The sequence below is a fragment of the Branchiostoma lanceolatum genome, chromosome 4, assembly GCF_035083965.1.
Source record: "Branchiostoma lanceolatum isolate klBraLanc5 chromosome 4, klBraLanc5.hap2, whole genome shotgun sequence".
NCBI classification, from domain to species: Eukaryota; Metazoa; Chordata; class Leptocardii; order Amphioxiformes; family Branchiostomatidae; genus Branchiostoma; species Branchiostoma lanceolatum.
Window position 1 is genome coordinate 3464601 of NC_089725.1, and position 26791 is coordinate 3491391.

At 42.6% G+C, this 26791-nt stretch overlaps 1 protein-coding gene and 3 long non-coding RNA genes across 8 annotated transcripts in view; 2 read left to right on the forward strand and 2 right to left on the reverse strand.

Annotated features, from left to right (window-relative positions):
- Window positions 1-26791, reverse strand: part of LOC136432251 (WD repeat-containing and planar cell polarity effector protein fritz homolog) — a 36032-nt gene that overhangs the window by 6275 nt on the left and 2966 nt on the right. For 2 of the 5 annotated variants that reach the window (XM_066423340.1, XM_066423339.1), the window contains exons 3-18: window positions 26286-26330; window positions 26129-26176; window positions 24008-24078; window positions 23435-23494; window positions 21852-21972; window positions 20982-21124; window positions 6186-6263; window positions 5849-5949; window positions 3647-3809; window positions 2956-3186; window positions 2565-2656; window positions 2084-2191; window positions 1694-1799; window positions 1368-1482; window positions 1032-1155; window positions 222-285 (exon numbers count right to left, since the gene is read on the reverse strand). In XM_066423340.1, coding sequence (XP_066279437.1) covers window positions 222-285; window positions 1032-1155; window positions 1368-1482; window positions 1694-1799; window positions 2084-2191; window positions 2565-2656; window positions 2956-3186; window positions 3647-3809; window positions 5849-5949; window positions 6186-6263; window positions 20982-21124; window positions 21852-21972; window positions 23435-23494; window positions 24008-24078; window positions 26129-26176; window positions 26286-26330 — 1670 coding nt within the window. Of the gene's footprint in view, window positions 1-221; window positions 286-1031; window positions 1156-1367; window positions 1483-1693; window positions 1800-2083; window positions 2192-2564; window positions 2657-2955; window positions 3187-3646; window positions 3810-5848; window positions 5950-6185; window positions 6264-20981; window positions 21125-21851; window positions 21973-23434; window positions 23495-24007; window positions 24079-24264; window positions 24332-26128; window positions 26177-26285; window positions 26337-26791 lie in introns of those variants that run through there. The other 3 variants (XM_066423342.1, XM_066423341.1, XM_066423344.1) reach the window with 3 other exon arrangements.
- LOC136432255 (uncharacterized) lies at window positions 7053-8924 on the forward strand. The gene is made up of 2 exons (XR_010755487.1): window positions 7053-7590; window positions 8160-8924. It is a non-coding gene; the product is annotated as an uncharacterized lncRNA (long non-coding RNA).
- Window positions 8073-20416, reverse strand: LOC136432254 (uncharacterized). The gene is made up of 3 exons (XR_010755486.1): window positions 20145-20416; window positions 18471-18535; window positions 8073-9512 (listed from the first exon to the last, which is right to left on the reverse strand). It is a non-coding gene; the product is annotated as an uncharacterized lncRNA (long non-coding RNA).
- Window positions 9908-11449, forward strand: LOC136432256 (uncharacterized). The gene is made up of 2 exons (XR_010755488.1): window positions 9908-10159; window positions 10676-11449. It is a non-coding gene; the product is annotated as an uncharacterized lncRNA (long non-coding RNA).

The window sequence follows — 26791 nt, forward strand, 5'->3', positions numbered from 1 at the left end:
TAGGTATGAATACATGTAGGTCATTTAGTGTAATAAAACTGGCAGTTGAAGTGCCACGTGCCTGGGAAGCTGGCGAGTTACACCGAAGGGCAATCATACTGGCTATATATAAAGATTCTGAAACATTCTTCTTATTGTTTAGATTTTGAGAATCTTTCTGCAGCTGCAGCTACAACAGAACAATACAATGAAAGTATGATTATCAATGCAAGCATTCTTACCATGAAAAGGTCTCTTGCTCCAATATCAACAGCAAGAAGAAATGCCTTTTCAAACCTCTGATACCTGTTACAAAAGTCATGCACAAAAAGACTCAATGGTACATTCATGAGTAGACCACCAAGGCTGCTTAGGCAAGTGGGTTGCAAAACAGATGTTCTGAAATTTCCCTCAAAAACACTGTGTCTGGCATTGGCAGGGAGATCTCAGCATTTTTGGGACAGACTAACCACAAGATAAATCATACATGTATATTGTGCTTCATGTCCAAAAGCATGATCAGAACAAATAATGATAATTTACATTTCAAAGAAAGCCAAACAAGCTCAATGATATATTAGATAATACTGCTTAGATGATAAGAAGCAGAACCATCCCACCTAAATACATGTAGCTCTGGTGTTCTACCCATTTAAAGTGTGATGGCATAACATAACAAATGGATATCTTTCCGGAAATACATATTAAGCTTTCCAATGATGTACAACATATGAAACTGATAAGGTATGGACAGAAATTAAGTTTCTGAACTTTTTGAATTGAGTTTAATATCATAAGAACTTGTCTTTCACATTTCACAACTACGTGCGTGTATATGAAAAGCTCATGATACCATACTATACACTCTTGTATCAGGTAGACTAGCCTTATAGAACTGTGGGTAACTACCAGTAGATGCCATACTTTGTACCTTGTGCAATTGTTGTGCAATAAAGTTAAAGTTATGAAGACAGTCCCATTGGAAAATTCCAAGGTCGAATGGCAATTTCGGTATAGTTCTTGAACATCAAAATTGATGGAAGTGACCGTACCTGAGAAGATGGTGGAAAAACCGCCGTGCTAGTCTACTGATGGGGTCTCTGTACTCGAGGACAGTCACTTCAGAGAGAGGACGCGTGGGGGCATAGAAACTTCCTAGGCACATCTCCAACTGGGCTGAACATACATGTAATCATAAAAATGTTACAATTATTTATTGGCCATTCAAATGCCACCTCTGACACCATCTTGTACTTTGGGCAGGATTTGGACAATTACAATGGCAGGGGGTGCATTTTCTTCTAAAGAAATTTTGTGCTATGAGTGAATTAATGAGAAATGAAAGAATCTTTATCCTTTCGTTGATCATTTGTGACAGTAATACATACCTTCTCTCTCTGTGTTGAGTTTCTGCTTCATGAGATGGTGGAAGACCATGTTGAGGCAGGTGAGACATGTGTCCCCAGCAGTGTTCCAGTTCAAGGCATTAAGAAGGTTGATACCCTGTAATTTAGATATTACATTGTGCAAATGAATGTACTTTACAATGTATCTGAGAAGTCAGACATTGAAATGATAGTTCATCAGTACAGTTACTGTATTGGATTTTAATGATATTTTAACCATATGTCAACGCAAAAACAAAGAACATTGCATATTTTATCATTTTTACATTAGCTACATTCCTCTTCAGGATTCAAGAAGTCAGACATACCTGATTAACTTGTCTACATTTCAAAAACTCTGCAATCAGCTCCTGCGCACCAAGTCTTCCTCTACTGAAGACCCCAAGGTGAAATCTTAACAGGGCCAACGGTCCCCTGCAAGATGCCATAAAGCATTCACATGATTCAGAGCTACTTTCACTGGGACAATTACAATTTCATACCAAATGGTAAAGACAGAATGAAAAAGGCATGTGAAGGTTGCAATTTCCTGTAGTTTGTTGAACTTCCATAAATAATTTGCTACATGAGAAAAGTATGCATGACAATTGTCGAGTTTCTCTGTGATAAAAAAACCTTAATTAGTAATCAGCACTCAAATGTCTTGATGCAAGTGCAAACTGTGTACATTAAGGTCATTTGAGATAGTCGTCACTTACTTGTCAAACACCAGAAGTACTGAGTCATAGCAGTCACCTGTCCAGTCCATCGACGAGCTCATGGCAGTGGCTGGAGTCCACTGGAGTCTTCCTAACTGGGCAGCATTTCTGGAAAGCAATTAACAATTGTGCTAATTTCTACCAGCAGGTACATAGAACGTACAGCACATACGCACATGAGTTGTTGTCATCAATCAATAATCTGTGAAAAATTAAACAATAACAAGACACTCCAAAAAACAGTTACTCTGACTAGCAATTGGATTTTGATTTTGAAACAGTCAGACTTTTCAGACAGCATCCGCTGACGATGCTCACTGATGAAAGACAGCGAATGCTGTTTTAAACGTCTGTTTCAAAATTATTTCGAGTTGCTTGTCTAATGAGTAACTGTTAAAAATTAAGCTAGCTAGAACTCTGGAAACAGCCCATATTGCAAAATTTAAGGATTTATTACTGAAAGTTGAGAGATCTGGATTACCTGAAGTATCTGGTGGTATTCAAGGTTAGCTGTGAACAAGGCTCCTCTGCCAACAACTGGATGTTGATAGTTCCCAAAGCCATGTCTAAAATCTAGAAGAAACCAAGAAAACTACAAAACTAATCTCAGTCAAAACTAATCTCACACTACGAATGGAGACAAAATTTGCTGGATCAAAACATACAATTGAAAAACTTAAGTAAAGTATGCCCTTCTCCACAATCTCGAACACATTATGATAGTATCAGTTGTTTGAAATTCTGGCTGTTGCATCATTAACGGAAACATGTATATGATTGATTGCACATTTTGAACTTTGTCTAAATCTCTGGAACAAAACAAGCCCAAATGGAACAACATCTGCATATATTAAATGGCAAAAAGCACACACCTGTATTTCTCCTCTGTGGTTGGATATAGCAAAGACACAGCCAGAAGGGTGCCAGGATAAAAATGGTGCGGGAAACAAGGCCTGAGTGCACTCTGTCACTCTCCTGTGGTCGTCATACAACACAAGGGACCTGTCCTCACACGACAGTACTAACTTGTCTTCTGCCGGGTTTCTTCCTTGTCCCACAATTGGACTCTTTAGGGGGATCGTGGTAACTGCAACTCTCTGGATCTGTGGATGACATAGAGTGTAAATAATGTGGTCACAAGATCGTATCAATTACTGATAAGGACTAGGGTTGGTCAAAGATCTACATTGTAGCATTAATCACATATCATTTCTGCTAGGGGGCCAAACCTACACCACTTCTTCCTAACATCACAAGCTATCTGCCACCAAAAAAAAATCAAGACCATAGCAGGTCCAGGTCAAAAGATACAAAAACCGGAAGATCTGCTGCAGTACCAAGGTCACAAACCAGGGGACCCAAAATCACCTTTGTCTTTTCAACACCTATCTATCCAGAGATTGTTGAGTTATGCTGACTTCAAAAATCCGGCAAATTTAACACAAACACACACAAACACACACAGATACACCCAAAACAATATTCTCCATTTTTCATGGTGACAATTAGCATAGAATTAGAAGATAAATTAACACCAAGCTACGAAGCATGAAGCCCTTTTACCTTGTTCATGGAGCACTCGTATATACAGCTGTCTACCGTGGGTTTGCCATCCACATTTGATGACTTCTCTACGGTGTAGACCCTGTGAGGCTGGTTCAGACTGAAGTGAGCACTGATTGGCTCACACTCCGTCCGAATGTAACACAGCACCTCAAGCTTCACCCTGATGGAATGAAACAAAGGCCCTGTTCAAATTCTTAATCAAATTTTCTATCAAATCTGATTTAAATCCATTTTCAGATCTGTATCTGATCAATATTCGGCTACATGGTAATACCTGTTCAGCTTTCGATCAGAGTTTCGCTGTCCGAAATTAGCGATTGACAGCCGTGTTTCCTCATGATCATCTGTTCGCACATTTTGTTTTGCTACTCGAATCTTGCAAATCTGCCCTCTTATCAGCTAGCAGTGCCCTGGAGCAAAAGAAAGTATTGCTGGGGGCTGGCTTGTTTTGGCACCGAAATACATGAATTTTCATATTGACTCCGTGCCCCATGATCAGTTCTTATGCAATTAAGTAAACCGACTTAAGCTGCGTTGGGTTCAGACCTACGGGTAAAACAACCTAAAACTATCTCCCGGATGAGGTCTGAAAAAAACAACTTCAACAACACGCCAAAGCCTCAAGTCAAGGACATGTAGAAAAGGTAAAAAAGCAGCTTAAAACTAGAAAGGCAACATTTGCGAGCAAATACTGTACAGCATGTTTAGCCATACTCCTCGCCATGCAAAAATGGACTGTCCCAAAATAACAATGGACCATTCTAAAATATTTCCACTAAAAAAATGGATCACCCCAGTCCAAAATTGAGTTCAAAAACAATTAGTCTTTCCATACAGGGATGGAGTCTTGCAGTAGCACCTCAACACAATATGGACCAGTCCGAAACCATATCCACTTAAACAAATAGACTTCTGCTAACAAATGGACTTTTTCATAATCACTCCAGCTCAAAATTGAAATAAATAATTAAAGAATCCTCCTCTTGCAAGAATGGGATATTCCGTGCCATCTCCATGTAAACTAGACCGGTCGAAAAATATCCGCTAAAAATTACACTCTTGCGCATGATCAACCCAGTTCAAAATTGAATTAAAAAAGTTAAACCCCAGGGAAGAATGAAGTTTTCCATAGTATACGTAATGATATATTTAAAGATTTGACAGGAGAAGAAGGAAATGACCAAAAACAACATATTTCAGCGATAGTATGGGTGAAATATAAAAAAGGTGACACTCCTATGTTCGAATGCATGATTCAATAGTATATATTTGGGGTTGAAAATAACGAAACGAAAAAATTGTTTATTTCAAAAATCGTTTTGAAAGGCTGTATGCCAAACATTTGAATGAGAGCCTGTGTATATGACCAAGGAAGACACATGCCAAATTTCACATCACTTTGGTTTAATACATAGGAACTGGAGATGTGTATCTTTGTTCAACAAAGAGTGAACAAAGCCATGTAATCACATGTCCTAGGCAGTCACATACCACATTTGGTATAAACACTAGGGCAGCTGACCCAGAAATGCAAGATAATTTAATTAACTCAATTGGCCAATCAGGTGGTCGCATTTTTGAATGCAGTGCTCCCATTGGCTGTCACTTCCAACACTGTATGTAGTATTGAAAGTGACAGAAGTGGCAAATATTGTCAAAAAAGCCCAAAATAAATCGTTTTGAAGAGATGTATGCCAAAAATGGGAATGTAGTCCTTTAAATATTTGTTCAAGGCACATCTACAGCGAATTTCAGGTCAGTCGGTTCAATTACCAGGGCGCAAGAGGCCAAGAAATGCTCAAAATAGCCTAAAAACCTCAATAAAATCACTTTCAAGGTCAATATCTAAAAAATGAAGAAAAAAAACTTAGGGGAATTTGCCCACACTACCTTTGTACCAAATTTCAGGTTATTTGGTGAAAAAATGACAGAGATTTGAAGATTTGACAGGAGAAGAAGATACCTGAGTAAAAACAATATGTTGAGCCATACTAGGTATGGCTAAACATAACTACTACTTTTCCTGGGCATAACCCAGTATTCTTCAAGGCTAATAGCTTTTTACCCTCTTACATGAACTTAATGAGCATGCATGAAGATGGCGCCTCATTTTACAATGAGGTACCAACTGACTTCATGACTTTATATATTGTACCCAACATTACAAATTCCCACTGAATTAATTTTAAGTTGACTTGCCCGCTACAACTGAGTAAGACCAGGTTAGCCCTATCCTTCTCTGTTGACATGGGAGACCAAGGCCATGCCTCTTCACTTGCAGTTGGCCACCACACTATCACCTACAAGGAAGAGAAGAAAAAAACATAAGACTTTGCCTTGGAATCTCTGACAGCATGACGAGATTACAAGAATTATTGAGCCACGACAATCCACTGAAAACTTAAAAGTTTCTTCTTCTAGAGGTCACACCGAGTACAGTGATCCAGACTGGTGGAAAACCTATTTAGACATTTATTATTTGGAATTAGACCTAGGGCATGGATGTGCAGTAAAGTTGTTGAAATATAATTTTCACCATGTCTTGCAGAGTGTTCATAGACAGCCTCCTCTCAACTCTTCTCCCGGTTGGTCCAGGGAGATCAACATAACTAATCTGGAAAGAGAGACAAACTTAAGTTGACTCTATAATGAAGAGATTGTTCCATAAATTTTCCACATGTACAAGTCATGTATACGTCTCTTATGTAACAACATGTAATCTTATGTTACAATTATTTATCCCTATGTAGGATTTGTCTCCAACATAATGCAAATCCTGCTGGTTGGCAATAAGTCTGCTATAATATAACTTTTTTTGGCACAATTTAGATCTACTAAATATAAACTTAAGGTTGGCAAAAAAAGTTTGGAAACTTAACTTTGGTTGATGATATTTCTATTGATTCTTTATCTGGTGCGTTACGCCGAATGGCGGTTATACCGGCTATATAGATACAGATACAGAATTTCAATGTACTATAATATATCATTGGAAAGCTTGTGTGTGATTTTCTTTCCTATGATACCCAACTTATGATTGCAGATTTATGGAATGAGCACCAGGCCTGCTTATGCGAGTGGGTCACATAAAAAAGTGAACAGATTACCATACTAAGGTCAAACACGCAATTCATTATTTTTTCTTCTGTTAGTAGTGGCTTGTGCAAGGATAGTATGAAACTTGAATCAACAAAACACATTAATATGAAAGCCAAGGTTACTCTTAAAGTCTTAATTTTTTAAAAATTGTGTAAAGGAACCACAGTAATGATGACAGTGGCTTAAGTTAGTATTGAGTACAGGCCGAAGGCCCGACAATACTAGGGGCTCCCTTGAAATCTAGACCCTCTGAAATGCTATTTTCTGCATTCTGAGGGTAAAATTTTGCTGGAACAGTAAGCTTTAGTTTAAAGGAGAATTCCACTCAGTAAGCGGGTATTTTTTTCTGATAAATTATGCTTTTCTAAAAACAAATACGCCCGAGTTTTGACTGAATTACCTCTTAGGACTTTTCGACAGTAATCCTTTTCAAATCCATGTAATCCCCCACAGACCCGCTCTTTCTACTCTGCTGTATACGCATGCGCACTAGTCCAAACACGGAACAGACGACAAAACTGTCATGGCCGCCACAGACTCGGATGAGTTGGGCCCTAATGACATCAGGCCATTTGCCTTTAAGCCTGAACATGATTCAGGACAATTAGAGAATGGCGATTGGAAAGAAGACCCTGCCGGAGCCTCCGCTGGAGCTGGGACCGCCACAAAAGCAGAAGCAGCATCGGACGGCCGCGTTGACCAGACGGAGGGTTCGCGGCTAGATCCTGGGGAGCTACACGAGGAATTCCATCCCCTCTGTCTCATGAGGTCTGCACTCAGACTGCACTTACACGGTGACATAACCTTGGAATACAAGATGTCAGAGTGCCATTGAGCAATAGGTAAATGTTGTTACTTTGTTCCTGTCCGTTTTATTTTGCATATCTACAACATCGACCTGTGTGTCAGGACTCATGATAAGCTCACGAAAACGTGAGGCGGACTTTGCGACGTTCTTACCTGGGGTGCTGGCTGCATAGTAGTCGTACCACTGTATAACCCGATATATTACGTACCGAGAAGTTTTAAATAAGCTTTCTTGATGCATCTTGTGTGAAGAAATGGACAGTAATTTTGTAATTACTTGCATTACTAAGGGTGAAAAGTCGGAAAATGTTACACAGTGTGGGAGGGGGGCTGTCAGTGCAATACCAAGATCTGAAAATTATCAGACTAAACAAAAATGGCCAGATATTGTCTACATATTCACATAGATGTGTAGTAAGGATAAGGAAAATATTGTGCACATATTCAAATAGATGTGTAGTAAGGATAAGGGAAATATTATTTGGATAAATAAATCATAAAAAAGACAACATTCTCGTCCTTCTGCAGAGTACTTGTATTAATCTTGATACAAGAAAAAAAACATGTAACATTACAATTTACATGCATTTTTTGTTTCTCCCAGGATCTTACGATACTGACAATTCACATGCTGGGTTCACAAACGACGCCTAGGAAGAACAGTGTGCCGTGTGGTTCTATTCTGTGTGGTCAGCAGGATAAGGCAGGCCTATCCATCTGAAGATGGGACATACATAGGTTTTCTTGAGGCAGATAAGTAGGTCACTAGGTGAGCAGAAGAGCATGTAGGTTTAGATATCATGGCCAAAATTGTATTTACAGAATTAGGACATTTTGCTGCTAAGATGTTTCGCCATCACCTGTCCAGTTGGTCTATAAATCAGTTTGTATTCTTCTAACTCAATACTGTAAGTATTAGAATTAGGGTGAGGGTTTAGCTGGTAAGTCAAAGAACAAACTTGATAACAGTCTTACATGTACACAGGGGTTTCCAAACTTCTAACACTGCATAACAGGTGTGTTTCAACCAAATATAAAAAACTGTCTAGTACCTGTATGTATTCATTTTTATATATCCATGGTTTATAGTTAAATTTATATGGCAGGCCGATTGGAAACCTTAGCTATTGTCCAAGTATCATTATTTCTACATTCCTTTGAACTAGTTGTACAGCAAGAAAGACATATACATGTATATTACAAGGATATACAATTATATTTCTGAATAATTTTTAAAAATGGCTTGTGTTTACATTTGAGACAGTATTGTTGGACACACATAAACTTGTGGTGGTTGTAAAATGGAATATTTACTTCTGAGATATGTAGGCAGGACATTTATTAATAAAATGCTCCAATGGATATACAATTGGCAACTTGTCCTCATCAATCTAATAAACATAACCTGTGACATATGACATCAGTATATTACTAAGTATCTACCAGGACCTATATTATGTAAACTACTGTTGACATGTTCATGTTACATGTTCAAGCATCAATATGTATAGTCTAGTATTTGCACATTTTATGTGTCTATAGCAGAGACAGCACCAGAATTTTCAAAACATTTCAAAACATAAACTACATATACATGTAGTTTAGTCATGTAAGGCATGTATGCTGAAAAAAATCAGTACAAAAATGAGGAAAAAAATTAAATTGACTACAGAATGATTGAGCATATATGATATAAAGGGGCTGGCTTATGGTCTTCAAAACTTGTTTGGTACTGCGCAATAGCTGCCTGTTTGTCTGGCCTGGGAATGTGGGCAATGTTAGGGGGGTAAGTCTGGCTTTGGGAGCACCTGGTCCCCCCAGTACTCATTGGACTCCCGGCACCTGTGCACGACACCCTCCAACAGCATTCTTCTGAAAGTGTAGTCCTTCTCGTAGATGTTCTTCACCACATCATCCCTTTGCCTTTTGCTGTAGCCCAGAAGCCACTTTAGATCACCTGCAGAGAGAATGTATTCTGAAGTCAACTACATCTTTGTGATTCGTAGAGTTAATTCATTGATACAGAGGTGCCAAAATAATGCTAAGCCGGCAATTTTCCTTCACATTAAAAAGAAAAATCATGAAGATGTACGATTGTACACTACTTGTATTATACAGCTTGACATTTTGTCCAAAAACAAAGAACATTATTATATTACTTGTTTAGTTAGCCATAGAATTTCAAAGTCACTCTAAGAAATGGTTTATAATTCATTGTTTACTATTCTATGCTATGCATACAAAAATATTTCTGTACACTTACACCTTTAGGTTACTGGTTAGGTGCACTGGTACCAGTGCAGTAATTATCCAAACAATGAATGTCAGGCCCTGCTAGTATCATACACTATTTACACTGCGCTATAATTGGATCAATCCGCCAATGACATCACCTAATGCTATATAAGGAGCGGCAGTTGACCGTTCCGTGTAGTTCACTGAAATCCTACGCAACGACTGGACGTGGTGGGCAGTCTGTCCCGGGCTCGAAGTGGGGTCTTCTTACAATGGAGTGTGCGTCCACCGGTGCTTCGAGCGGCCTTTGGCAGCGTCTTGAGTCCTAGGAGAGGTTTTCTGGACTACCACGACCGAATTTCGGTCAAGGTTTGGCTAGTTACTGAGCTGGTTTTGGCAGAGCGGGGGACGTTTTGTTTTTAGGCCGTAACGAGTTTAGTTGACGGCTATTGTTTTCCCGGTTTTCAGTTTTCTGCTTGTGGCTTCGTTTTTACGAGTTGGGTTTGTTTCCTGGGGTGTTTTGTAGCTTGTTTTAACCTCGGGGTTTTCTCAAGTACCTTTTTTAGCGTGTTTTGACGATTTCTCGTTGCAGCTGTTTTTGTCGACGGGATTTTGGCGGCTTTTTTGCACGTGGGACATTTGCATTTGTATGCGTGGAGAATTTCTTTTGTTCTCTGGTTTTCGTAACAGGGTTACTCGGGTGGTTTACAGTAAATGGTAAGGGAAGGGTACCTGAGTGGAGCTTTCGGCCTTGGCAAATCGGTGTCCTGGCCCTTGGTCGGATTGGGACTTGTTCTTCCCTTTCGATGTAAGTTTCCTTGGGTGGGTAGCGTGTGTTTTGTGTGTTTTGCTTCGGTCATTAAGTGGTGTTGTGTGCCTTTACAGTGATAAGCCAAGCTCCACGGGTACCCACTGCGAGTTTGCAGGACTTCACACAACAGGCGACCCCGGCAGTCAACACTTCAGAGGCAAGCGGTTCCGCAGCGGACATGTTTAGCACGTCAGGCAAGCGTTACACCAAGACAGTCGCCGCCGTTGTTCAAGTGCTGGATGGGCCTCGTCAGAGTCCAACTCAGCACCCAGAAGGATGGGACACGCGGACACTTGGGGCTGCCTACTCGAGAGATGCAGGACCTGCGGCGATGGCGTGAAGTGGCATCTGCCGGGGCAGCTGACCTGCTGCCACCATTTTTGTCTGCAGGAATTTTGGCGGGAGTCCGGCGTACTTGGGTTTTCTTTCTTTGAATCGTATTTCGGTGATTTGCATTTGTATGACGGAGACGCCGGACATGTTTGTCTGCGTTTTTGTTCTGATTATGCCTGATGCGATACGTTTTGTGTTTTGTTGTCTACAGTTTGGCGTCCTGGAGGCCGGTACTGCCTGTGAAAAGCTGCCTACCAATTGTGGCGGACAAGAACCTTGCAGTGACAGAGAAGCGATGGTGGAACAAGCTCCGCGTTTGTTTGTAATTTATAGGCGAGGGCTTCAGGCTTTTCGGAGCTCGTTTCTTTTGAGACGTGTTGTTTGTTGATTTTCCTTTGCTTTGTTTACGAGTGGTTGTCTCATGGGTGTTGTTTATTTTAGGCTGGCAAGTCACTCCGGAAGATGGGAGACTGCGGTGACAGAAATGACAACCACTTCGGCTGCAGCAGTCGCTACCGAGACGGGAGAAAACATGCTGGAGTAGAGAGGCGTGCGGTGGAGACATTAGGGATGCCGTGGACAACTGTCGAGTAGCAATATGAGGTACGTATTACTGAGAGATTTGTACGTCGTGGTGGTGTTCGTCGACGTCCCCAGTTGAGTGTTATTTGGCACATTTTAGTGCTAACACTAGCAGAGGGGCAGTCGAGCGGTTGCACGCGTGACGTGACAAATGTGTACGTCGTGGTGGTGTTCGTCGACGTCCCCAGTTGAGTGTTATTTGGCACATTCTAGTGCTAACACTAGCAGAGGGGCAGTCGAGCGGTTGCACACGTGACGTGAGAAATTTGTACGTCGTGGTGATGTTCGTCGACGTCCCCAGTTGAGTGTTATTTGGCACATTTTAGTGCTGACACTAGCTGAGGGGCAGTCGAGCGGTGACACACGTGACGTGACAAAAGTGTACGTCGTGGTGGTGTTCGTCGACGTCCCCAGTTGAGTGTTATTTGGCACATTCTAGTGCTAACACTAGCAGAGGGGCAGTCGAGCGGTTGCACACGTGACGTGAGGAATTTGTACGTCGTGGTGATGTTCGTCGACGTCACTAGTTGAGTGTTATTTGGCACATTTTAGTGCTGACACTAGCTGAGGGGCAGTCGAGCGGTGACACACGTGACATGACAGATGGGCGCGTCGTGGTGATGTTCGACGACGTCCCCAGTTCAGTGTTATTTGGCACATTTTAGTGCTGACACTAGCTGAGGGGCAGTCGAGCGGTGACACACGTGACGTGAGAGATTTGTACGTCGTGGTGATGTTCGTCAACGTCCCCAGTTGAGTGTTGTTTGGCACATTTTAGTGCTGACACTAGCTGAAGGGCAGTCGAGCGGTGACACACGTGGCGTGAGAGATTTGTGCGTCGTGGTGATGTTCGTCGACGTCCCCAGTTGAGTGTTATTTGGCACATTTTTAGTGCTGACACTAGCTGAGGGACAGTCGAGCGGTGACACACGTGACGTGACAGATGTGTGCGTCGTGGTGATGTTCGTCGATGTCCTCAGTTGAGTGTTATTTGGCACATTTTAGAGCTGACGCTAGCTTAGGGGCAGTCGAGCGGTGATACACATAACGTGACAGATGTGTGCGTCGTGGTGGTGTTCGTCGATGTCCTCAGTTGAGTGTTGTTTGGCACATTTTAGTGCTGACACTAGCTGGGGGGCAGTCGAGCGGTGACGCACGTGACGTGACAAATGTGTACGTCGTGGTGATGTTCGTCGATGTCCTCAGTTGAGTGTTATTTGGCACATCTTAGTGCTGACACTAGCTGAGGGGCAGTCGACCGGTGATACACATAACGTGACAGATGTGTGCGTCGTGGTGATGTTCGTCGATGTCCTCAGTTGAGTGTTATTTGGCACATTTTAGTGCGGACATTAGCTGGGGGGCAGTCGAGCGGTGACACACGTGACAAATGTGTACGTCATGGTGATGTTCGTCGATGTCCCCAGTCGGGTGTTATTTGACACATTTTAGCGCTGACACTAGCTGAGGGGCAGTCGAGCGGTGACACACGTAACGTGACAGATGTGTACGTCGTGGTGATGTTCGTTGATGTCCCCAGTTGAGTGTTATTTGGCACATTTTAGTGCTGACATTAGCTGAGGGGTAGTAGAGCGGTGATACACGTAGCGTGACAGATGTGTTCGCCGTGGTGATGTTCGTCGATGTCCTCAGTTGAGTGTTATTTGGCACATTTTAGTGCTGGCACTAGCTGAGGGACAGTCGATCGGTGACACACGTGACTTGAGAGGTGTGTACGTCGTGGTGATGTTCGTCGATGCCCTCAGTTGAGTTTTATTTGGCACAGTTGAGTGCTGACACTAACTGAGGGGCAGTCGAGCGGTGACACATGTGACGTGACAATTGGGCACGTCGTGATGTTCGTTGATGTCCTCGGTTGAGTGTTCTTAGGCACAATTAGTGTGGGCATTCGCTGTGGGGTAGTCGAGCGTGACACGCGAGACACGAGCAATTTACACGTCGTAGTGGTGTTCGTTGATGTCTTCAGTTGAGTGCTCTTAGGCGCGATTAACGCGGGCACTTGCTGTGGGGCAGTCGAGTGTGACACGTGACGTGAGAGATGTGTACGTCGTAGTGGTGTTCGTCGATGTCATCAGTTGAGTGTTATTTGGCACATTTTAGTGCTGGCACTAGTTAAGGGACAGTCGATCGGTGATACACGTAGCGTGACAGATGTGTACGTCGTGGTGATATTCGTCGATCTCCTCAGTTGAGTGTAGTGTTCTTCGGTACAATTGGCGCGAACGCTCGCTGAGGGGCCTTCGAGTGTGACACCCGTAACATGGGATTTGTGTCGTGGTGGTGTTCTTTGATGTCCTCAGTTGAGTGTTCCTTTGCACAATTAGTGCGGGCACTCGCGGTTGGGCGTGACACATCGCGAGATCGAGAGTTGCAGACACGGTATATCGTGCATGTGGTACGTGTCTATGCCCTCAGGGGAGGGGTATCTAGCGCATTTAGTGCGGGCACTCGCGGAGGGGCAGTCGAGCGATACATAGGTTGAGTGGGAAGGATATAGTAGATCGTGTATATGGTGTCCTCACTGGAGCGTTTTTGGTGCATTTGGTGTGGACACTCGCTGTCGGGCTGTCGAGCGGGACTCACAGGGCGGGGCTCACGGGCCTCACATCGTGCATGTGGTGTTCGTCCATGTCCCAGTGGTATATTTCTGTGGCACATTTAGTGTGGACACTCACGGTCGGGCTATCGGGCGTGACTCACAGGACGAGGCTCACAGGCTTAACATTGGGCATTTGGTGTCAGTGGAATATTCTTATGACACAGTTTTAGTGCGGACGTTCGTTGTAGGGTGGTCGAGCGTGATACACATGGCGGGTGTGAAGGGTATACGTCATGCAGGTGGTGTCAGTTGATGTCCTTAGTGGAGGGTTTCTTTGGGCACAGTTTGTGCGGACACTCGTTGGCGGGTAGAACGAGCGTGATACACATGGTGAGTGTGAAGGGTATACGTCGTTTAGGCGGTGTTCGTCGTTGTCTTCAGTGGAGTGTTCATTTGGCACGTTTTAGTGCGGGCACACTGACGCGTGACACACATGATGAGTGTGAAGAGATTTACGACGTGCATGTGGTGTCGTCTATATCCTCCGTTGAATGTTATTGGGCACGATCTTAGTACGGACGGCTAATGGCGAGCATGACACACGTGGCGATCGTGAAGGGTTAAGTCGTGCATGTGGGGTTTGTCAATATCCTCGGTAGGGTAGGGTTTTCTTTGGCATGTCTTAGTGCAGGCATTCGTGCATGTGGCACACATCATGCTCGTGAAGGGTGTGTAACGGGCATGCGGTGTGTCGGGCAGGCGAGCGTGACCTACATGGCGAGCGTTAGTAGGTATTCGTTGCCATGGGAATACGTTTATGACTTAGTTGTTGAAAGGTTAAGTGTGTGGCTCGTATGGCGAGCGCCAGACGACTTTGAATTGTGCAGGTGCGGCGCATCAATGTTGTAAGGTGGCTGTTTGCACACGTACACTCGACATGGTAGCACTACCAGCTGGGCGGAGGATCACATGGCAAGTGTTGTAATATTTACGTGCCCCATGTTATGTACGACGATGTTGTCGGTTGAGAGGTATTTTGGTGTTTATTGCACGCTCTCGCTGTCGGATAATAGGGCGGCAATGAGTTTGCGTCGTGCATGTCAGGTTCGGCGACATCGTCAGTTGAGTGTCATTGTGGCGCATTTTCGAGTGCGAATGCTGGTAGCACATTTGACAGGCGAGAGTATTTGTCGTGCATGTTGTCGGGTCACTGGGCTGTTATAGTGGCGATTTGTAAGAGAGGCACCAATTGATGGGCGGTCCGGCGGTGACACACTTGGCAAGCAGGAAGTAATTTTGCATCGGGCATGTGACGTTCGTTACTCTCGCCACGAGAGTGTCTGTTCGGCGCATTTTATGTGTGAATGTCCAGTAATACGCAGTCAGATGCCGTCTTACACATGACTAGCGCTGAAGGTTGATAGGTCACGCTCGTGGTGGATAGAGGCACTCAATGGCGATATCGATGGTCTCGTCATGCATATGAGTAAGACACAAGCCGGGAGTGCTGAAGGGACGGTGCGCATGGACTGAAACTGTGACAGATTGCTCTTAGAAAACAGTCACTGTTATTTTGGTCACGGTAGGTACATTGGGAGACCGTTGGTGGATGGTAACAGTGGCTATGTCCTTGTAGGGCATGGGAGTTTAAACCTAGGAGAAATGCAAGATGGGAGAGAAATCTGTTCCTTAAAAAATGTTAGATAAGGGGATAAGTTGCCGGCAGCGGGTGCGACTACACCAGACGGGGTCTAGGCCAACGGGTTTAGGCGATCCGGCCCAGTTAAGGCGTGGAAGCGAAGAGCTATTTTAGATATTTTTTCGTCTCAAACGACTGGGCCCATCGATGGTAAAGCCATCTTTTGATCGGGGCTGTAGGTCGGAAGCCGGATAAACGCAAGTTTACTTGACGGTAGAGTAAGGGAAACGGTCTGCTCGAGTTTGAGTATGGGTTGAAATGCACTTCTTAGAGTTTAAGAGAGGCTGGCTTAGGCGTTTGACTCACAGTGAGCTTCAACGGGGCTTCGAGCAGGACGGCGCTTACCAGACCCGCCCATTCGAGGAACTATCAGGCGTAAGGTAAGCTTTAGTCTGCAGCGGTTTTCAGACCCTGTCCTTGTCGGTAAAGAAAGGCTGAGGCGTCGGAAGATGTTCCCTTGCTTTATTGGTTCTTCTTTGGTGAACTAGAATGGCATTTTGGTTTGGATTTAGCAGCTCCTAGTTTTGGAGACACGATATCACTCTATGATGAGAGAGGGTCTTGGATTAAGATATTGTCATCATCCACAAGCTAGGCCATTAACTAAAGGAAGACGTGATCCTCTGTTGACGGTGATAGGTTTGGTTTCCACCTAGTCAGTGGAGGGAGATTAAAGGCAGATTCAAATACATATTGGGTATGTGTGTGGCAGGACTCGGCGGGTAGGGGCGATGTACGGCTTCGGTCGGTTGTGATGGACTACTTGTTGGCGCTGGCGACCGGTGTCATGTTGTATACGATACAGGATGGGCGCTGGCTCACCGGGTGGTAGGGTGTTGATGACCGTGAACGGTCCAGTCCAAGGTAGACGGAGTTTGTACAGTGCTGAAGGTGGATGGTGAAGCCAGACGCGATCGCCGACTCTGTACTGGTGGTAGTTGACACGGGGGGCTTGATGTTGATCTTGCGTCTGATGGGACTGGGCGATGGCGTCGCGGACTGACGTGATGGCTGTCGTCAGGTCGGCCAGGTGTGCTGTTGTGGCTGGTAGCTGACAGGCGACGTCCACTGGTAGGCGGGCTTCTCGGCCGTGGACAAGGTAGAATGGAGAGCGCTTGGAGGTGGTGTGGAGGCTGGTGTTGTAGGCCAGGGCGACGTGGGGTAGGATTCTGTCCCAGTCGTTCTCGCGCCCTGCTAAACACTTCGCAAGTATGTCTTTCATCGTCCGGTTAAATCGCTCGACTTGGCCGTCGCCCTGTGGGTGGTAGGGCGATGTGTGCGTTTTACGAATTCCAAGTCGGGTGCAGAGTTCGGAGATGAGGTGGGATTCATACTGTGGCCCTTGGTAGCGGCCGGTAGTTCGGTGTAGTAGCCGAACGCTGCGCCGGTGAGGTAGGTGGGGAGGTGGCGCAGCTTCGCTGGGTCGTCCAGTGGTTGGGACTCGGCCCAGACATCGAATTGCTGGCTCCAGAGCTGGAAGTCGTCGCTCCCGTCGAAGGACGGGGGGAGTCTCGAACGTTGTGCGGCTGCCATGGCGTGGTTAAAATATACTCGGAAGTATAGGCCGCTGCCACCAATTGTTATGTGGTAAGAACAAGGCTAAGAGAGGCACAGCCGCACACACGGAGATGGACTTCAGACTGACTCCGGACCGCATGGGCGGAGGTTTACCAATCAGGGACAGTGCCCTAACTCGTCCCAGATGTCAATTGTGTCATCCCCCCATATTTGGTGAATACTACATGTGTGCTCATTTACGTCCCAGTAAGTGATTAGGATGGGGGATAGACGATGCGTTTGGTTCGAGGTAAGAATGTTGTACATAGAGACGTACAATTAGCCTTACGGCAAGAATACTGTAAGTCAACGTTATGCAGTTTATTTGCGGTATGTCGGTTTTTGTGCCAAGCCTGTGCAAAGAGGGAATATTTTGCGATTATTGGCTTGGGGTTTTAATATATTTTTCTGTCACCCGTCCGAAAAGGTGCTGATTAGGATGGGATGAGAATGGGATGAGAAGGGGATAGGTTTAGGTTGTGGCGGTTTGGATGAGTATGGGGGTTGTAGTTATGAGTTGCCTACGGTCATGAAGAAAGGTTGATATAAGTAGGGTTATCAGGATAGAACGTAGCGACGTAGGCACTACCCCATAACTCATTAAGGATGATTCAATGATTGCGCAGTGTAGATAGTTTACTATTTACACTGCGCTATAATTGGATCAATCCGCCAATGACATCACCTAATGCTATATAAGGAGCGGCAGTTGACCGTTCCGTGTAGTTCACTGAAATCATCCGCAACGCCGAGGAGCGTGGTGGAAGGCAAGTCCCGGACAGAGTGAGCAAGGGTTGGACAAAAGTAGCGAGGAGTCGGGCTCTTGGTTTTAGCGCCCCCACCCACCCGCCCTTCCTTTCATTAGTTGATATGTAGGGACTCTCTTTCATCACGCGACTTCGGCACTACCCCATAACTCATTAAGGATGATTCAATGATTGCGCAGTGTAGATAGTTTACTTTTTTTCCCTCTTTTTTACCATAAGAAGTAATCTTACCAATGACACACAATATGACAGCCGAGCCCTAGATAAAATTCAATGTTGTCATTGCAAGAAGTAAGTGTCCATAGATGAGAACAAGCTAGAGATGTTACATCATTTTCTACATTATATGAATTATACTAAAAAAACACTACCTTTTGTCTTGGGCGTTTCCCTGGGCTTTTCCTTGGATTTTCTTTCCTTGGCGTCCTTACCATTTCTATCAAAAAAACAAAATGACAGTAATGTATTTACTGAAAATATACGCATCAATCATGAAATCATTAAGACAGACATTCTGCGTCATATAGATATAGATAGATACATAGTTTATGTAATCAGAGTACAAATGGAAGTCATATGTTGACCTGAAATAAGCCAGATCAAATGAATCATGGCGGTGCCTGTTAGTGTGGCCAACCTCAGACACAATTTCTCACAAACTCTATAACTATAAGCTTGAAAGCTTATAGAGTTTGCGAGAAATTGTGTCAAGCTATATGATTGTTAAAACAATCATAAAGCTTGACTATCATATATCCTGGAATGTACACAAAAATTTTGAAGTCTAATACAGAGATTCGGGTACTTGAGAAGTTAAGTAAGGAGTTGAATTTAGACCAGACCAAATGTCAACAACAAAAAAATGGAGTCCATGACAAATCAGCACGTCTGCTTGCATAGCCCATTTCTGGCCCTAATTTCTCGCTAACGGTTGATGTGCCTAGCTAACGGAATCAGTCGAGTGACTATCATATATCCAGGAATGTACAGAAAAAGTTTGAAGTCGCTAATGTCTTGGAATCCAGAGATCTTGGCACTTTAGTGTGGAGTTGAATGTAGGTCACCATTATGTAAACATCCAGGCAAAATGGCGTCGATTAGAAATGAGCCATCTTCTGGCCCGAATTTCTCGCCATCGGTTGACTCTATAAGCTAACGAAAGCAGTCGAATGACTATCATATATTCAAGAATGTACGCAAAAAGTTTGAAGTCGCTCACATCTTGGAATACAGATATTTTGACACTTTAGAGTGGAGTTGAATGTAGGTCACCATTATGGCAGGCGAAATGGCGTCGATGATAACTGAACCATCTTCTTGCCCGAATTTCTCGCTACCGGTTGTGCCGATAAGCTAACCAAAAATAGCCGAGTGACTATCACATATTCAGGAATGTACACACAAAGTCTGAAGTCGCTGGTGTTTGGGAGGACAGAGATCTGGGCACTATAGTGAGGAGCTTTTTGTAGGTCCCATACCCAGGCAAAATGGCGGCGATGATAACTGAGCCATCTTCTGGCCCGAATTTCTCGCTAACGGTTAATCTCATACGCTAACGAAAATAGCCGAGTGACTATCATATATTCAGGAATGTACACACAAATTCTGAAGTCGCTGGTGTTATGGAGGACAGAGATTTTGGCACTATAGTGAGGAGCCTTTTGTAGGTCCCATACCCAGGTAAAATGGCGTCGATGATAACTGAGCCATCTTCTGGCCCGAATTTCTAGCTAACAGTTCATTTGATACGCTAACAAAAACAGCCGAGTGACCATCATATATTCAGGAATGTACACAACAAGTTTGAAGTGTATCGGCTCTTGGAATACAGAGTTTTTGGCATTCTTAAAAATACCTTTTTGCTATCTAAAATGGCTACTTGTATGCGTGTAGAAAATACTACAGAAGGACAACAACAACAACAACAACATAAAATCGAAAAGCGCTGGCCAGGCAGTTCTGATAACGATTGTGCACACACATTTGGTCTACTCAAAAAATGTATTCCTGAACTTCATAGCATCGTCATCTATACCAGTACCAACCTGTTTTCTCATCGGGGTCCATGCTGGCATGCCCTCCCTCCATGTTGGCAAGCCCTCCCCTCGGTACCGCACCGCGCATTGAATTCTGGGATTGTTGGGTGGATCCTTCGGGGGTTTCATGCCTTGATCACTATCATGTAGCGCCTTGCGTTCAGGCTCCCACTCATGGTAAATTTTACAAGACAAACTAGATCCAAGGATAACAATTCATTCTCAGAGGAATGACAATTCCCGCTTACAGAGTGGAATACTCCTTTAATGACATCTCTATTTGTAAAAAGAAATACAGCCTGATTTTTGGAGGGCGACGCCTTCCGACATATTTTTTTGCTGGAGGCATGACATGCACCCACAGGAAAATTAAAAAATCTTGACCCATTGAAACACTATTTACTGAATTTTTATGAGCTGAATTTTTATGAGCAAATTTTGCTGGTGAATAAAGTAATGACTCTCTATATATGAAAAAAATACAGAAGAGTTTCAGCTTGATTTTTTTGGGACGACGCCCTCCCGACATATGACTTTTTTGCCAGAGGCGCAACATGCTCCCACAGGAAAATTTGTAAACCTTGACCCATTGAAACACCATTTCCTTAATTTTTAGGGTCAAATTTTGCTGATAGAATGAACAAATACAGAAGGGTTTCACAATACACCATTTATCAAACCTGTTAACTGCACTGTTTCAAACATGACAGAAACTACAGATGTACAGTCTTCTTAGCACCATTAGAAATTTACAATGTTATGTACATGTACATGTAGACTATTTGTGCACTCTAATCCATGCAGAAGAAATCTTTTAGATGAGATGCGTAGTGGCTATTGGTCTACCTTTGGGTCTAGAGCAGACAGTTTGTCAACCCTTTCTGGTTTCCTGCTGACTTCCCCTGTGCCTGGTTTCCGGGTTAGCTGTACAAGGGCAAGCTTGGCCAATGTTGGGAAGGCAAAGACCAGGTAGTGGTCAGTGATCAGTGCTGAAATGAAAGGAAAAAATGCTGTCTACTGCTAGTGTAAAAGTTTCTCAAGACAGAAATATCTTCAAAATGCAAACTCAGACTTTCATTCCAAAACATGTGTTATAACTCTCTCTAAATGTTTTAACTGTAACAGTTAGAGTACTAATTCTGCAGGATTTTTAAGAAAAACTGATCCACTCACTTCTGACAGGTGACAACAGCAGTAGGTGGATCAGTTTCCAAAGGAAGGGTAGAGAATTGGTCAAAAAATTTTTATTTTTTTGCTTGAGTTGAAATGGAAGTTACAACTTTGAGAAGTTACCCGGCAGCTTACATGATTTTCACTGACACGGCACAAAAAAGATACCTTAAGCAAATTCTAACTGTTTAACCACATGTATCTTCACCATGGTGTTATTGTCGGTTGTGAAAATTACACTTGTGTATCAGAATGTGTACCAACACTTGAAATGGCCACTACTGGGCTGGGTGCTGCTGTCAATCAAGACTCACCACTTTTTTGCTGTCCCAAGGCAGTTTTCACACCCTATAGGGCCTTGGGACAGCAAAAAGGTGGTTTTTGGTTGGGTAAGACACTTGCTTAGCAGACTCTGGTCTTAACTGTGTCAAATTGAATGGGACTGATTAAACATGGCTGATGACTGGAGGTGGCTAGCTGCGCCAGGTGGTTGGCCGACCAGGTGTGACTGTACAGTATTTGATTAGATAGAATGAGGTTAGGTACCATCATTTATTGTGTCTGCACTCAGTTTAGCTTGCAGGGACTTGTCTATGATGATTCTCTCCACATCACCACTGTGGGCAGCAACAAACATGCTAACAAAGCAGGCATTGCTCAGGAACGACTGAAAAACAAGATTGGTAACGTAAAAAACATTGCCATGGCGACAATGGTCTCTGTTAGTGTTTTCATTTTTCATCTAACCTTCATGTGTCACTAGTATGAATATGTCTGACTCATCATTTACCATTAAAGCCAAAGGCTGCATAAAAGCATGTTAAAGTACCGCATGTTTGTCAAACCTGTTGCATTGATCATATGCATGTACATGCTCTTCTGGCAGGGTCTGAATGTTGGCAGGAGACAACCAAGCAAATACCAAACATTCTACCAGGTATAGGGTATCAGAAGCATTTGGCCTAAGCGAATCTCCATGAAATATATATTATGCAAATTAGACCGACATTTGCATAATCTGTATTCAACTATGTTCACTGTCACATAACTTCCAAATGCCACAAGTATGAAATTCCAGTTATCTACCAATATGGAATTACAGTATTTCTCATTAATTATGCAAATTAGGTCTTCATTTGCATAACTTATATCTATCAATGTCCCTTTATTATTCAGTTAAATTTGTTGCATTTCTTAACTTTCGTACGATTGAACGGAGTGGGCTTATAAAATGCCACCATTAATTATGTAAATTTGATTCTGATTTGCATTATCACCATTTCATCATATCAAGTAACACTAAGCTATCCACATAATATAAACAGGTATACAGGTTTGGTTGTATATCCCTCTGTGGTTTGACCAGCTGTTGGGTCCCTGGGGAATATTTGACCCTGTTTCGAAACCAACAGGTGACACCTGTCACAACATGCGTAGAATGGTAATACATGTATAGGTAATCCTCATTACTTTTACAAATTCAGTACCAATTTGCATGATTTGCACTTCATTGTGTACATCTCTGTCCAAGCTACCTGCATATTAAATAACACGAAAATCTGTCTTTCCTTTCTTCAGTTATCCTCCTTGGAAGATTTTGACAAAAACGCCAATGCAGTTCCTTTCTCCTCCCAACATCTACCCACACACCAAATATCATTACAATCCATCCAGACGTTCTTCAGCTATGCTGACTTTAAGCATCCGGATGCACAAACAAACACGCACGCAAACACGCTCAAAGCAATATCTCCATGAAAAAATCTCAATTTTTCATTGACATGAAAAAACACATCAAGTTCACACAAAATTCAAAGATACACAAATAATTGCAAGCAAATTCGTGACTTATTCTACATACATGCACTAACAACTGGAGATTGAGGCCATCTTTTATGAGGAAGATTTTTCAGAACGTTACGACTTTGACCCTAAAGTCTGCTTTTAATGCACCCTTAGATTATCTTCCCCATCAACTCAAGCATTAGAGCCAAGTCTGTAGTGGTCACCCCTTAAACATGAGTTGTTACATGACCATTTTCTTCCAAGTCCCAAGCCATGAGATGAGTGGTCACTATGAACAGGTTCAACATCAAGCTCAACCTAAGGTGACAAAACAATAACCAGACCTGTAGATGGTGCCTTCCCTTCCATTTTGTCAGCACACACTTATTTGTGGCAAGAAGTTCCTGTGTGTAAAAAAAAGCAAACAAAAACGTGCTCATCATGAAATTAGAACTTAGAAGAAACCACACTTCATTGCACAAGTCTTTAATACACGGTATGACTGCATATGATAACACTTCATAAGGAAGGGGAAATTTGGCAGATATCTCCTAACATGATTGAGGGAAATGTGCATTGTACAAAATAGAAACATCTTATATATAAATGCCACTCCGATTTGTTTTGTTACTTCTTGGATTTGAAAAAAAATGCTAGTGTGGAACATGAACATGGCCTCATGGGGAGATTGAAGTTGAAGAATCTGAAAGCAAAGCACAAGAATGTGCAGAATCACAACAACCGAAGTGGGAGAGATTGCATTGCCATGCCTCTTTTTTCAACAAGTGTCAGATGATTTAACGTGGGTGCAAGTTTTCATCTTGAATGCAAAATTCAAAGCCAACATTTTTGCATCATTGCAAAAGTACCTATTAGTAAGTGTCTAGGAATCATGTACCGATATTACATATCACTACCTCAAATTCCTTCAAGTTGTCCCTCAGTTTGTCTGGTCGCTTGTTCCTTGGAGTCCAGATCATGTCACAGCCTATAAGGTATTATATGTTTCAAAGCTTTAAGGTTTTACCTGGTCTTCAACAAAATAAAGTTTAACATATATCATATATGTAATATTGAAGTTCTCGCTCAAGGTACAAGGTACTATATATGGTATTATATGTTTCAAAGGTTTAACGTGGTCTTAAACAAAAAAAACATATACTATACAACGTACATTAAGTCCTCGCTCAAAAGCTGACTGCTACATGCATCCTTGGAAGTAACCAAAATACCTATAACTCCTGTAGCCAGCAAGATGACAAGAAGAATTTTTTAAGATAACGACATAATCCTATTCTACAAATGTACATGTACACACATGGCCAATATACAATATTTGTTTTCTTAACAGGGACGCCCTCCTAATTTCAGTATGCGCTTTCTTACCCGTGGGAACACATTCTGCAAAAAGTGAAAAAAATCATATTGACCACTTTTGACCATGTCTTCAATGTCTTCAATTGTAACTTCAAGATGCCCTGTAAAATTTTGTAGAATAACCGCTTTTGTCAGGAAAGAATCGGATGTAACATGTCACTGGTCATGTTACATCTGCTGATAAAGTTATAAATATAACTAGAGTTCCACGAACACATTATCTTCGCCAAATAATAAAGGCTTATTATGGAGAGTGATTAATATTAACATGCTTATCACCCCCTGCAAATTTGATCATACACCATACCGTTTGGAAGTTATGATTGATGGGGGGGGGGGGGTGAGTCCAGTCTAGATAGGGTTAAAATCATTTGGTGGTACAGGACTAGTATATATGTCTAGTGTAACTGGTCATGACAAAATATTGAAAATGATGATGAAATGATGCAGTCAATATATATGAATAGAATAAATCTTTATTCCATATCATCCACATTTTGAAAGACATAGTACATGTGACTTTTCCATACCTAGCAGTGGTGTAGTTTTGCTGCAGTGTACTCTCTGAGCAGAGGAGTGGGTCCAGCTGGTTATTCACATGTTTTTAGGTGTTTTTGTCAGGCTTTCTATTTTGTCCCCTTTCCATTATGTCTCCAACCGTGTGTTGGACAAAAATGCCTAAACTGAACATGTTAAAAACCAACTGGACCCACATATCTGCTTGGAGTGTAGTGAGACTGCCCCATCTGTTTATTTATGTGCCCCATCTGTTTATTTATACTTTTAGGCAAGGCCCTCTGTTGACCTGTTTCAGGAACACTGTCACATGGCCCATTATGGAATGTAGTGGATTTACAATCTATCCTTACTAATTATGCAGATTAGCTCCTGATTTGCATAATTAGTCATTGATTGTGTAAAGCACCATCTGAGCTCTCTACATACAGAACTTAACGACGATCTGCTGACCCCTTCTCAAGTAATTCATGTCCGAAGGTCAAATCAAAAACACCCACTGCAGTTCCAAACAAGACGCTAGGGGGCCCAAACTTACACAACTTAATTCCTGTGGAATGAACTATCTACCACACAAAAATCATGACCATAGCACCTTCAGAAAAAATGTCCCAAAATTCTGAAGCTCCGCTGCAGTACCTTAGGTACCCGCTAGAAGGCCCATTATCGAACTTGACCTTCCTTTCTGTAAACTCTACCCATTCACTAAATATCATACAGAACCATCTACAGCTTCTCTTCTTGTCCACATACAAAATACACATCCACACAAAGCCTGCTGCAGGACCGATGGAAAATGCCAGGGGAATCATTTTTGAACTTGACCTCCGTTTCCACAACATCTACACATCTACCAAAAATCCTGAAGATCCATCAACGTTTCCGTCACTTTTTTTGCCTACATACAAACACACAAAAATTAAAAGTCTGCTGCAGTACTGTTGAAAAACGCTAGGTGAACCATTTTCGAACTTGACCTTCCTTTGTACAACCACTACACACCTACCAAAAATTATAAAGATTCATCAAAGGTTTCTTGAGTTATGCTCTTGACAAACATACAGACCCACCAAACAGCTGGCTCAACCGAAAACATAATCTTCTCCGAGTACTAGTACTTGGCGAAGATAATAATAGAAACTTACTTTCAATGTACTGTTGGTGGTCACTGTAGTATAGTTGATCACCATTTGCTTTAAAAAGAAAAGACACCAATTAGAAGAACAGAATATAGCAGACTTTCTAAACACAGTAAAAACACAGTAAATGTCCCAAACTATATGTACATATATTTGTTCATACCTGTTTCTCCCTTGTCATGGTAGCAGTGACAACCAATATCCGAGTCTGTTGCGAGAAAAACAAGATAGTTGTGGAGGAATATCAGTACATGTGTAGCACAATTTATTCATGGGAATCACTAATTTCTTGTAGTAAGTTGTACATACATCAGAAGTATCTCATAATCTGTATTATACAAAAGGAACTCTTACAGATTTCAGTCCACAGCTGTATACCTTACCTTAGATCCTCCCTCATCTTTGAGGCATAAGTTGACTTATTAAGGTCCATGTTAGACAGCTGTGCAGATAGGCAACTGCATTCAGTTTGGTGCTAACTAAAAGCTTGCAATATTAGGCCCTCCCAGGCGGAAACTGAGTGCATGGGGTGCTCCGTAGCCCCTACCCTGTACTACTATAATCCGTGATGCGTGTCCGGGAAGAACTGGTCGTAACCACTTCTTTCCTATTCTATGTGTTATGTTTTTTCTACGATTTCGTAATTGGCCCCCTCTGGATCTGGCATGC